This window comes from Triturus cristatus, chromosome 7 (genome assembly GCF_964204655.1).
Source record: "Triturus cristatus chromosome 7, aTriCri1.1, whole genome shotgun sequence".
Lineage (NCBI taxonomy): Eukaryota > Metazoa > Chordata > Amphibia > Caudata > Salamandridae > Triturus > Triturus cristatus.
Genome location: NC_140590.1, coordinates 624718280 through 624731760, shown reverse-complemented (window position 1 = coordinate 624731760; position 13481 = coordinate 624718280). Strand labels below are relative to the sequence as shown.

General features: G+C 43.5%; 1 protein-coding gene across 7 annotated transcripts in view; it reads right to left on the bottom strand.

Annotated features, from left to right (window-relative positions):
- Positions 1–11508, bottom strand: part of LOC146810234 (uncharacterized) — a 157589-nt gene extending 146081 nt beyond the window's left edge. For 6 of the 7 annotated variants that reach the window (XM_085617216.1, XM_085617221.1, XM_085617218.1 and 3 more), the window contains exon 1: positions 11358–11508. In XM_085617216.1, the coding sequence (XP_085473342.1) occupies positions 11358–11420 (63 nt within the window). In that variant the 5' untranslated portion in view covers positions 11421–11508. The remainder of the gene's footprint in view (positions 1–11357) is intronic. The other variant, XM_085617223.1, reaches the window with a different exon arrangement.
- Between the last annotated feature and the right edge of the window lie 1973 nt (positions 11509–13481).

The following is a 13481-nucleotide window of genomic DNA, read 5'->3' as shown; positions in this document are numbered from 1 at the left end:
AAATTAATGTTTTAACTTCATTATTAAATTGTACTTAGTTTCTTCTATTTAAATTTATTTCATCTACAGTCTTCTGCTTTATTTTATTTTTAAAAATTGGGGGACATGTTGTTTAGTAGATAACAGACCCAAATTATCTGTACACCTGTAATGATATTCTATATCATGACATTCTATGTTGTAAGTGGAATGTGGAAACGAGTCAGATTGAAGCAGAGATATAACTGGGATGAAATGGTAGTGGAGGTTGCGCTGTACCGCTCTCCACCAAGGCGCCTTTAGGATACCAAAATAAATGTTATCTATTAACATTTACTTCATGTTCTGATTGGTACCAACTCTCCAATTACGCTCTCTTTTTTCTTATTGGTAGCAAATTTATTAAGAATAACTTTTTTCAACATCTACTATAATGAACTGTTGAGATTTGCCCACTGCGGCATGATTGTGGAAGAAATGTAAAAATACAAATGTTATTCATATATTGGAATCAATTAAACCACCTCCAAAATTAAGCAAACAGAATTACTTTTCAATGCGTGACACATACCTGGAGGCATGTGACATTTCTCTATGGCCTTGTATCAACATGTTCTTGCTTGTCTCACTGCACTTGAATATTGGATAATTAACCTTAAACTTAACGCTAAAAGACACGTACTTTCCTTTCTAGCATGTTCTTTTAAGTCTGTCCCTTCATGTATTCTCATCCTTCTGTCTCAGCTTCCTTTTATCACCCCCACTCATAATCTTGGCTTCTGAACAATTCTTCTCTTAATTTTGCTTCACAGACTTCTGCTGTCACTCAATTCAGCCTTTTTTTGTCTTTCTCAGAGACGAAACTGCTCATACAAACTTTGGTTTTAACTATTGCTTTTCACTTTATGTTGGCCTTCTAAATATTTACCTGATTTGCTTTAAGCTATTTAAATGTCACTAGTAATGTCCGTATTGGTCTCCCACCACATGCTCACATTTCTCCCTACTGTACAGAGCTTGGCCAGCTAACTATATATGTTCAATGCAAATTTGTATTTCTGTTTATTGTTTTTAAGTTTCTACATCCACTAGCTTCACCTTACTTATGTTTCCTTGTTTATCTTTAAACTCCCTTGTTCTTTGACCTTCACTTCATGACTACTAGCTGTGCTCCCCCGTGTCATCACATTTCTTTTCCTTTTCACTATTATCACCCAAACTTGACATTGTTTCCTGTTTCTAAAAGCGCAGGTCCTTCTCATGCCAACTTTAAAAAACTACAATTGGAACACTTATTGCCAGCTAGTTGGTGATCCCTGCGTACAGCATGTTCTCATAGTCTAGTCTTCTGGTGATAAGGTATTTGGTGATCGTTTACCAGGTGTCTTCTGGTAGCCATTTGAAGATTTTCTTCACCATCCTTAGGGTGTTGAAGCAGGATGCGGCTACTGCTTTGACTTGGGCATCCATGTCAATTTTGTTGTCTATAAGGATTCTGAAGTTTCTTGCTTGTGGGTCTGAGGGCGACCATATAGAGTCCGATAGCAAGGCATCTTTCCTGAAGCCACCACTTTGGTCTTGTCTGAGTTCAGTGTGAGGCAGTTGGATTTCATCCAGATGGTCACTTCCGTCATGCATGCAGTGAACTTGTTCCTGGTGTTGGCTGTTTTGTCTGAGAGGGTCAGAATCAGTTGCGTGTAATCTGTGTTTGTGAGGATGTTTACGTTGTGAGTCCGTATGATGTGTGCCAGTGGGGTCATGTTGATGGTGAAGAGTAGAGTGTCGGACTGAATGAGGAGCCCTATGGAACTCTGCAGGTGAGCTACTGTGCTTCAGAGTAGTGGGGGGGGGGGTGCATGTTGAGGGTTTGGGTTCTTCCAGTGAGGAAGGAACATATCCATTCAAGGGTGTGTCCCTGGATGCCTGCTTCCTGAAGTCATCGAATCAGAATGGGATGGGAGATGGGGTTGAAAGCGGCTGTTAGGTCTAAGAGGCTGAGAGCTCCAGTTTCCCCCTCGTCGAAGAACATCCAGATGTCATTGGTTGCTACTATGAGGGTGGTTTCAGTGCTGTAGTAAATCCTGATTGTGTGGCATTGAGAAAATGATGACTGGTGAGGTGGTTGGAGAAGTGCTTGTTGATGGCTTTTTTGCAAGGCCTTGGCTTGGTAGGGAACGATGGATATCGGTCCGTGGTTGGCGAGTTTGGTCGAGTCGGGCAAGGTTTTCTCTAGGAGGGCGTTGACAGCTGCGTGTTTCCATGGTTCTAGAAAGGTGGCTGTTCTAATGCAGGTGTTAAGAATGGGGTGAGGGTCTCACTGATAGGTGTTGCTCTTTCGTCGAAGGCGTGATGTGGCAGGGATCTGCTGGGGCCAGAAGTGTACGGCCTTCATGATTGCTGTGGCCTTTCATTTTTTTTGTGTCACTTCTTCTTACCCCACTATCTTCAAATTGTTTTCAGGCCTGTCTTTATAGTCTTTGCATTAAAAGGATCATGGAACACTCTAATCGTTGTAAGATTCATTGTCCTACCTTCCATGTGTTGCACGTTACTTTTTCTCTTAAGTCAACACTCAGAATTGTGTCCACTGCAAATGAGATAACACATCATCTTGTCAGATATCTATGTGTAGGACAAACATTTCCTAAACATTATGTTCCATTTCAAGAATAACGCCAACATCCTAAACAACCTCAAAATCGAATGCTCCTTTCACAAACACGTATTCACCACACTCACAACTGCTTCAATGTGCGTGAAAAAAGTTGTCTTGTGGTCTGCCAATTTCTTTCCTCGCCACCACATTGCCAGAAGCAAAAGGAAAGCCTCTAAGATATGCAATGCTGTGCTCCTTGGTTCTTCGCATATTAGGCTCTTCCGCCATACACAATTGTCCTTGTCACAGAACACCAAACACGCCTTTGTCAGCCAGATCGGAAAAAATCTTAAACTTTCAGAAATGTGGTTCCACCAGCAGCCACAAACACCTCCCCCTCCCTTAACCCTTGCATCTTAAGATACTTCTTCCCCTTATCTCGTTTCTGTAGTGAGGTTTGGTTACTTCTTTTGATAGTGGCAAGTGTGTATAAAATGCCTGTCTGAGCAACACTTCCTTGCCTGCAATTTCAGGCACACAAGCAGCTGTTGGATTTTTTTTCCTTCTACCTCATGCATCACTCAAACCCCATCCACCGAAAACTCTCAAATAGCCCAAAGGAAATTTGCATTCCATGCCTATTGAATATGGTTTATTGTCAATGAATGTTTACTTCCTATTCCGTACTTCTGCTATTTCTTTTGCCAGAGGCACTTCAAACTCCTATTCAAAGAATCTCACTAGTTTGCCTGCATTCTCCACTTTCATGTGCTTTGCCACTGAGCAAATGGTCATTAAGCTAATGTGCAAAGTCTAGCATGAGTCAGCACTGTATTTTTCAGTAGAACTCCCACATTAGGTGGGACACCTTGAAAAAAGAACATTGAATTGGGAGTTAATCAGCCATACGAATTGGAAGAGCCATCAATATATCAGCCATTTATCACAGCCACAAGTCTATGCCCTCTCTTGCTACCACACCCCAACACCGTGCAAATTAGATCATGGGACAGGAGGGAAAGAGATTCAGGCAGGTGCTGGAAGGGTGGAGGACAGGAAGGAGTTCAACTACCCTACCACAAATGTTGAGGAAGAGATAATCACAACAAAGTTGTGGGAGACAAGGATGGAAGAAAACATGTGCTTCGTCATTGAATCACAGCAGAATCCAGAAAGATATGGGAGGGGGTGGTAATGGGGAGTAGCAGGCTTTGTGATGCCCATGATCACCTTCTTACCTCCTCCCAATGCTGCCTAATGCTTAGAGGCTCAGCTCATACCCTAGGTTTAGCTGAAGACTCACCAGCCAGATCTGTGTAGGCACCGCTTGGAGAATCACATCTAAGCTCATGGTGTCCCGCACTGCTTTAGCAGAAGCTCAGGAAACCATTGAAAGATGGAACAATAAAGTGGATGGATTTGAGCAATGAGTCCTCCATCGCACTGAATAGATGCGTCACCATCAATGTACCACAATGGAAGCAATTCTTGTCTTCAGCAATGCTACAAAAGGATATGTGGTGGACTATAAAGTATTTATGTGACGAATTCACGTGCTACATTCTGCCAAGTGGTCAATACCTTGAAAGAATACACTTCAAGAGTATGCTTTAGCGGCACCTACACGCCACTGCACAAAAACATAAACAGGGTGCACTGGGCCCCCCTGAAAAGTTCATGGAGGGGGTCCCCCATGCTCCGGACGCAGTCAGGAGTTCTCAGGCCAGGGGCCCGCAACCCATGCACAGTGCCGGAGGGGCCACCCTGGAGTTTGGGGGGCCCCTGCACCGCGGGAGCTATTGCTACGCCACTTACAGGGTGACAGAAGCAATTCACTTCACTGCACAGAAAGTCAACAAGACGTTTTTGTCTTTTCACATTGTAACTGCCTACCAGACCCTGCTAGGGGGTCAGGCTCTGGTTCTACGTTTTCAGATCGTCAAGTTGGAGTTTTGTTTCTGCTGCTCTAGTCGATCCTAGTCTCCTTTTTCCAACCCTTCCTCCTTCCTGCTCTTCTGAATTTGCAGTGGAACTCCCTGCCTCCCTAATTTATCAGGCATCTAAGTCATTGCACTGGTGCACATGTGCATCACCATGCATGCATGCATGCCAGCAGACAGACTTAGATGCAAATTTCTTTTTTATTCACTGATCCACGATAGGGGGCACCACTTGGATTGGTAAATATATATATATATATTTTAATTTATCATGAAAGCACTTTTTCTAATGTGGAGGGTCCCAGCAGCAAATGCTACCTGTCAGGGCCTCCGGAAAAAGAAAAAAAACTTAAAGCATATGCTTTACGCACAAGGGGGAAGGTAGCAATGGAGGAGCAGTTAAATGGGAAGCAAAGTAGGGGCAGGTTTTTGAGAAAGCAGCACATGAGAGAGAGCAAAAAACACATACACGTTCATGGAATTCTTAGAGAAAAAGAAAAAAAGTAAGTTTCTTAAAAGTGAGCAGTGTAAGGATATAAGGAAGCAAATCAAAAGGATGGTACAGAGGTTGTTCTCCAGAGGATGGACAAACACAAACAAATGAGGATAAGCCATTGAATAAAACGCAAGCAAATGAGAATGGCAGCAAAGCCAACCAATTGTCAGAAATGGGAGGGCTTAGGCCCACTGTAAGTTTTTGGTATGGTCCAAAAGAGGTCTTTCACAAACAGACAGCACAAAGGTGATGCTGTGGTAGGCGGGAGCTTCAAAAACTGAGGGAACATTAGCGAAGGCTACACAAAACGCATATAATAAGGGTCTTGTTATGAGATGCCAAGAGTTTGGAGAGGGAGATACCATGGCCAGAAGAAATTTTAGATTCATGCTGTTATCTCACCCATAAACTCTGGGCACCATTAGTTAAGGTCCATACAATGGGATTAACCTGTGGGATCTGGAAATACTGGGTTAAAAATTACTGGTTGTAACTGAGTCCAGGGACTTTACCACTCTAATTTAGCACCTACTTTGAGTAAGTAGTAAATATGAGCAGGTAAACAATACAGTCGAAGGCTAAAGGTCAGGGATATGGAAGGTTTTGGGGTGCCAGATTGACAGGGCACACTCAGGGCAGCTTGGGGGAGCTTTTCCTCTCCCTACTGCTACGGTAGGGCCAGTGAAGAATTTTATCTGGTTGTGGCCAGTAGGGGCAACCGGTACTAATTTTTTGGAACCAACTGTGACAGTGGACGATCATGTTTCTATTGTTCTTGTGAGAAAATTCATATATAAAGTTAAAAAAAGAAATGTTGGGAACCATCACTTATTTTTCTGTATCAGACATTTACAGAGAGCAAGAGAGGGAAAAACACAAAATGGAAAGACAGAAGATGAGAAAGAAGAAAAACCTGTTGCCCAGGGAGAAAACAGAAACCAGCAACATAGAGACAAACGGGCAGTGTTTGGTAATGGATTAAAGAGGAATTAAGTGGATTTAAGGCTCTGCTGCTTGGGTTTTCAGCCGCGGGCTCGTGAACAGAGCACCAGCACTCTTTCTTTTACAAATTAACCATTGGGTAGGAGTTTGAGGGGGGCCGGGCAGTAGCATAGCATTAACCTTGGGCCTGGAGCCCTGGCGGTTTCACTGGGCTTCGTGTTTCCACACCTGGTAAACTTTAGTGCTGAGGACATTTTAGATCAATGGGATAACATCAGCTACATTTGGTGTACAAGTTAGATTCGTACTCAAAAACCTCCCTATCATACACTGCGCTTTATCAGCTTTCACTGCACCAGCCTGCACTACAACGGAGTGTAGCAGCCACCAATCACTGGCCTGGACTGGTACTCCCTGGGCTGTGCCACCTTTAGCAAGGCTGCACTTCTATATTTCCATTTAAACCACTAACTATAATACTGTGGATAAGTCCTGGAAGCTTTCTTAGATAGCATAAGGATTTCCAGTCTCAGCAGAAGGATATCTTTTGTTAGACTTTACATCAGTAAAGATAAAAAGTGTTAGGTTTCTGTCCGTTATGTCAATTGAGTGCTACCGACCTTGTTTTATTGCACTTCTTACGAGTACCTTTTATTTAAAAAATTGAACCTTGAGCCTCCTAAAAAATAAAGTAAAAAAACATAATTTCTCTCCCGGGTATGTTACAATGTTGGAAAAGTATTTTTAAATAGGATGAGTCTTCCATTCATCGAAGCACAACCTATATTTCACATTCACAGCGGTCGATTTTTGCAATAAAATGCGGAAGGCAGCAAAGAAAACATATCCAACATTCACACAGACCCGGACACTGCCCGAGGTATTATCGAATAGTATTGGAACTACTAATGGCTGTGTTACTTCAGATCTACTAGCAGCTCTTTGAGTAAACAGAACCAAAGCCCCCCTAGCAGTGCGAGTAAATAAACAATGGACTTAAGAGAAGAGAAAAGTGACATGGAATTGGAAAAGTACCAGCTCACACCACACCCAGCGCTAGATTTAGGGTCGCGCAATTCAAATTCCACATTCTCCCGCTTCTCGAGCAAGCTTGGACCTTGATTCTAAAAGAAACTCAAAACCTGGCTTTTCTTAAATCTTCGTCCTCCAGTGGCCAGCGGCATTCTACCGTCTCCTTGGCACTGTCATTTTTATTGTTTTCAGGAATAAGCCATGACAATTATAAACATAAAAGCAGTACAGATATCAACATTCAAATAAAAACATACGATAAAATCAGTAATGATCAAGAGGTGAAAGGCAGTGTAAATCATAAAATACTTCCACGGTGCTGGAACCCCTGTTCATTTCAGATCAGTACTGAAAGAGTGGTTTCCAACAGAGAAAATAATTTCGTCCACTCTGAGGTCATAAATGATTCTAACATTTCTCTTTTAAAATAACTACACTAAGCGCTGCTCTGGGCAAAACTAAAACCACTATAGTCCTCTTGCTCTACACAACTGGAGATCACAGGACTAAACTACACCGGTAATTACTAGAGGGGTCCCAATAGGGGCCCACCATCGTCCCTGGGTAGCAAATTACCAATATAGGTCGTGTGTTTCGTCTTCCTTAGTGGACATCCCCAGCAAGTCATCGATTGGATTTTAAGATCGGCAAAAACATTGATGCAAAATAAGCAAAAACGTTTTTTTAAAAGGGCCCTGAACTGGTCTTTGCGGTCAAATCCAAGCAGCCCAAAGGCAATTAGATACAGACAGAAACATTTGGGGGTGGTAAGTTCTGTACCGAAGTGCAAGTGCATTAGTACATGTTGATACTGAAAATAATTTAAATAAGGACATTAAACACTCAGAGCGCTGAATTTTGGTTTTTGTGCAAAAAAAGTAAGAAGTGGACTGAAAAATGACGGTCCCCAATTTCACAGTCACACAGATCGCTGCTAAGGGCAGGTTGCATAAAAACTGTACCATATATACTCTGGTAGGAAAGAGCACCCAATCTACATTTAAGATATGAAGTGCGATGTGACTCTGGTAAGATTCAACTCAAATAACTCTCAAACTCCACAAAAGTCCTTAATATTTCAGAGTTTGATGCAGCCCTTTCTAGACCTGAGGGTACCAGAGTGCTTTACAAGATGTGAGGACAGGTTCCAAACAGGGATAAGAGGGTTCTTACGGATTGACATAGGTATAACCAGAGGGAGTAAGAACATTACAGCGTTATAGGTTGATCAGAGTCAAGGATAATACAAAAATATAAATCTGTGGCATTAGCGACAAATTTGGTCGCTGAGTAGGTCAAGCGGCCATAAAGAGTGATCCTTCTTTGTGTGGTGGGAGCATGGGTACGACCAATCAGGTTGGTGGCGAGTTTAAATATTTGTTCATCAATAGAGATTTGAGGCTCCGTTTAAAACCTGTATAGGGGGGATTACAATGGAGATCCTTAGGAAGGGAGTTTCAAATCCTTGGGACGTTTTCTGAGGACGAACGCTTCTGGGATGCTTTTTTTCATTTTGGGAGGGATGAGAGAAGTGAGCTGGAGCTTCTCAGGGCTCGGCATTTTCGCGCTCTCTAGAGTTTGGTCTCTCTCCAGATAAATCAGGTTAGCGGTGTGAAGGGCTTTGTGGGTGATACTAGATGTCTTAAAGATGCATCTTACTTCTATGGGAAGCCAATTGAAACGCTTGAGATCATAAAGATAATTAACAGTCAGTTGTGAGGAGTTTGCAGATGCAATACTTGTTTTAAATTTAAAGGACCAAAATGAGCCCTTCGCCTTGGAAATGGATTCAGAGTTCCTTGTTGCTGGATCGGACCAGAGCTGGCTGTATCCCAGGACAGATACAGACTTTATAACAAAGGATACCCACGCATTACTAGGACGTTTGGCAGGTTCCGATGCTTTGTATAGAGCTCTTAAGTAGACTCTCTTTTAGCGATTTCTGCTCTATCAGAGCCAATACAGCACTGGAGCAAGAGCAATAACATCATTAATGGGTGAATACCAAGCTCCAAAAAACAGGTGGGTACGCGGTGTCCCAGGTCCTAATTTCAGCAGCGCTCTTAGAACGTTTTTTTCTATTATTTGGGGCTGCTTGGAGTCACCCTGGCCCTACAGTTCAGCACCATAGATCACCGATGCAACTGCCTCCTATGCCTGTATACTTGTAAAATGACATTTAAGGCATGAACGACGGTTTCATTTTTAAAGCATAGGATGGAATTTGATGCACATTTTTAAATGGCTGGAGCTTTGCCAATGTGTCTGCGCCAGCTCAATTGATGGTTGAAACAAATGCCAGACAATCATAAGACATAACTCTGTCAAGGGATCGTGCACCAACGCTTGGTAACCTCTTGGGGAGGAAGGGGGGGCATTGAAATATTCATTATCTTTTATAAGAAGAATTTTTTTCTCACAATCAATCAATCACAGTACCTCTCAAAGCTAGCTAGGGAGTCATGCATTTCATTTTGGGTCCAAGATAGTATCACTGCATCGTCAGCAACAAGTAAAATCATTCTTTTTTGTTACACAATCTCAGGACGTCGGACTTCTCTTCTCCTAAAAAGCGTTCTACATCATTCAAAATATGGAAAACAGTAATGAAACCAACACTCCCCCTGCAGGACACCAGCGGGGATAGGAAATAAATCCCTGCATTCCCCAAGGATCCATGTTGAACAAATGCTTTGGTCTCCACATGCAAGTTTTCAATAACTTGCACCCTTCCCCTTAGCACCAAAACACCCAGGGGGGTTATTGTGGCTCAATGATTAGAGCAGCAGACCCTGATGCAGAGGTCTAGCCCGGAACCAGGGTTCAATTCCCTGCCTTGGTGGGCCTTGGGCTCAAAAATTCCACGGACCTGATAATTCTCGCCTCGGTGCAATTCCAATCATGGAGTCCCACTCTGCAACAGCTTGCTTAATCCCCACAACGCTAAGGATGCCTGGCCTCCACCTTGGGGGTGCCCAGGAGTGGACGCCTCACAGGGAAAGCCAGGATGGGTTCCACAGCGGTATTCGTACAAGCGCCTTGAGACCCTTGCGGGTGAGTAGTGCGCTATACAAGTATCAAATTTAAATTTACATTTACATTGTGTGCCATACAAACCACACTTCATTACATCATACATACTTCAAGCCTAGGTCGACTCACAACATCCCTCCCACAAAGAAGTGACAGCTGTCCTAAATTCAAGGCAGTGCCCCTTCCATGCATGTGATGTGGGGCGCCCTTTAAATGCTACTTGATAGGTAGCAGACGAACAGATACATTCACTGTGTGTCGACAATTGCTGCTCAGACTCACAGCAGGTGTCTGCCTTATTATAATTATCTCCTTTTACCCTAGAAATTCAACTTGTGATAAGGCAGCTCCCAAAACGAGGAGAGCAGTGAGATGGCGTGGTATTGTACACAGACAGAGGACACATTATTATACTCAGGGAACTTCCTCATGAGATTGGACACGGCACAGCCCCCACCCCCCCCCCCGCCCCCATCTCTCTGTCTGATTGTTCCCAGAGAAGATTCCTCACATTATATATGATCGAGAACGTTATCAACCTGCAGCGGGGCGAGGCAGTGGGTGGAGTGTTGAACATGCAGTGGCATATGGTACTTAAGGCTCTGGTGAATGCCTGTAAGTACTAGCACTGCATATGAACATGTTAATGCCGGTAGCATCATTATTTTCATGACTGTTTCCATTAGTGGTATTTTGATACTGTTTATTTTCATGATTTGTATTGTGATTGATAGCATGACTGTTGGCAATAATGTAGCTATCATTAGTAGTGTTAGTTATTATTGTTATTAAATATTAATGCTCGTCATTATTATTATCGTAATCCTTATTAGGACAGTGACATATCACAATCAGTGTGTAATATCCTGGCTGTGTTGTTATGCATTGCATCTCTTGCTTTGCCAGTGGAATATTCATCCTATGATGTAGTACAGAATGTTGGGAGCCAGAGATGTGAGTTGAAAAGGGCTGAGCACCACAATGGCTGCTCCTGGTGGGGTCTATGATTGGGCTTGTACTGTCTTGTATTGGATTTAACTGGATGACCTGTAACTATCTACAAATAAACATCAAAAGATCCTCTACACATCTGGACTCAGTTACTACAGAATTTTTCAGCATAAGGGGTGACCAGGCAACAAACAGAGAAAACATACTTTCTATAACGTAGAGTATTTCACCTTTAAGTGCTCGTTTAACTGATAACTGACCGCGCTTTCTTCATAGTTCACACGGTAATCATTCACAGGGCACCAGAGGGTGGGTGGTTCCCGCTCTGCTGTCTCGTGAGGGGAGCTCGCGGCCCCTTTCCGTTACACGTAACTGCGAGTACACTTACCATGGTGTCTTTCCTCTTCTTCAAGATACTTTCAAAGTGCAGCTCCTTCTCTGCCGCGGCCATCGCGCGCGTCCCGTTGGCGCCTCAGCCCTGCCAGGAGCCCCGGGATTCTGCGCTCGGAACATAACAGGTGCACTTCCTCATTCCCTCTCGCGCCCGCACCCCTCCCCCTGCCCTCCTGACTGGCGCTATTCACTGCTGGCAGGTCACTAGACACGGCATATTGTTGTTGGAAGCGGCTCTGTGATTTCCCGCCACCTGTCTCCCTGTTCCTTCAGAATGGTAAAGCGCTCCGAGCCGAGCACAGGCGCTGCAGGGCTGCTGTGTACAGCAGGGCGAGGCAGGCGCCGACGGCCGCCCTCACAGTCACAGCATTCGGACAGGAGCATTTCACTTCAGACGAGGGCCACTTACAGTCTGTTTTAAAGAAAGACACGGTAGACAAACACCTTTCAAATGACAAATTCTAGTTTCAAAATATTGGCTGTTCTTTCTTAAGAGATAAAGTTACAGGGTGTATCTGAAATCTGAGATACCTTGTCTAAGCACGTTCTGAAAAAGCAAAGCGCCTAGGTCCTGATGTACGACAGGTCGCAAACAGTGGGTGAAAATTGGCCGCCAACTTTTTGCGACCTGCGGTCATTTTGCAATATCTCTACACTAATAGGTCACATCGCAAAATGCCCGGTTGCAAAATAATCTAACAAAGGGTTATTTACAAAAGAGGACTGACCCACACAGGACAGGTTCAGCTTTGCGAATCGGATACCACCCGGCTCGAGTGTTGGTAGCAGAAAAATGGTTTGCAACAAATATTGCGGTCGTAAACAATTAACACGTTATCAAGACTCGCAGTTAGGAGAAGCCCAGTTCGCTCCCTTAATTGCCAAATCAGAATGAATCAGAGCCCCTTTTGTGAGTCAGGAAGATTTTTCAGACTCAACATTATAATTAGAAATCATATTTATATTTAGAGTCGCCTCCAGCCCAGCTGTGATCTCAGTGCCTTTAATGACCCTTGTAACAGCGGTTTCTCTGAAGACACTACACTTGGTGCGCGGCCTGCGCCCTTCATGCAGCCAAGCATTAAACGTTTTCGTTTTTCAACAACAAACTCCCCAAAAAATCTGCTTATTTTAAGAAACAACAAGCTAATGACCCTCTACATCTGGTATTTTTTTGGGTGATTTTTTTCTGTTCTTTTCTGTCTAGTACTGCCAGGTTTTGTCTTCCCCATGATGGAGAGAAGAGAAAAACCAATAGCCCGCCGCTCTTAACAGGGCAGGTGGTCTAGGCGGAGCCAACGGGGCATCGGAAAGATGACCGTCAGCCATAGTGTGGAGGTTGTCTACCTCTTTCCAAGGAGGTGGGCTTTTGGACTCTGTGCCCAGGGGCATAGCCCTGTTTACCAGTGCTTGAAATGGAAAAATCGAAGTTTAGGGACTCTAACTGAGTAGCTGCTTGTTTCTGATAAGTGCCGGTACTCCCTAATGAAAAGTATCACGTCTTTTCTTGAGAAGTGCAGGGACTGTCTCTCTCTCCAAAAAAAGACCGGTATTAAGTACCGGACAGTACCGGCCCATTTAAAGCACTGCGATAGGACTGGATTCAATAGGTCACGTTTCTACCACAGAAAAACGGAGGGTTAGAAGCTTACGCTTCCTTCAAATACATAAAAATATACATATGAATTACTAAAAGGCATATGATCTAGGGGATATGTTATAAACTATGCAGGGATCTGGACAAAATGCAGAGACTTACAATTACTGAGTGACCATGGGAAGTATTGGCGGTGCAATAAAGAACTGAGCACCTTTTCACACATGTTAATCTTTGGTGATAAGATCTTACAATGGCAGCAAGCCATTACTGCAGGGATACACACTGTTGCGGCTGCAGACTGAGCCACACAACATAAACTGTTTGGTTCCTTCTCATCCATTAAGTCATCTAACAGTAGCCTAGCCTTACTGCTTCCCAGTGCAACATGCATTAACAACTTCAAACTCTTTATATTTGCATTACTCGGAATGCACTTTGATCACTCTTTGCTTCTTCCGGTGTTTTCCAACCTCACTTCCCTTTTAGATCCCCCTACATTTCCCATTTTCAGCTTCAGGC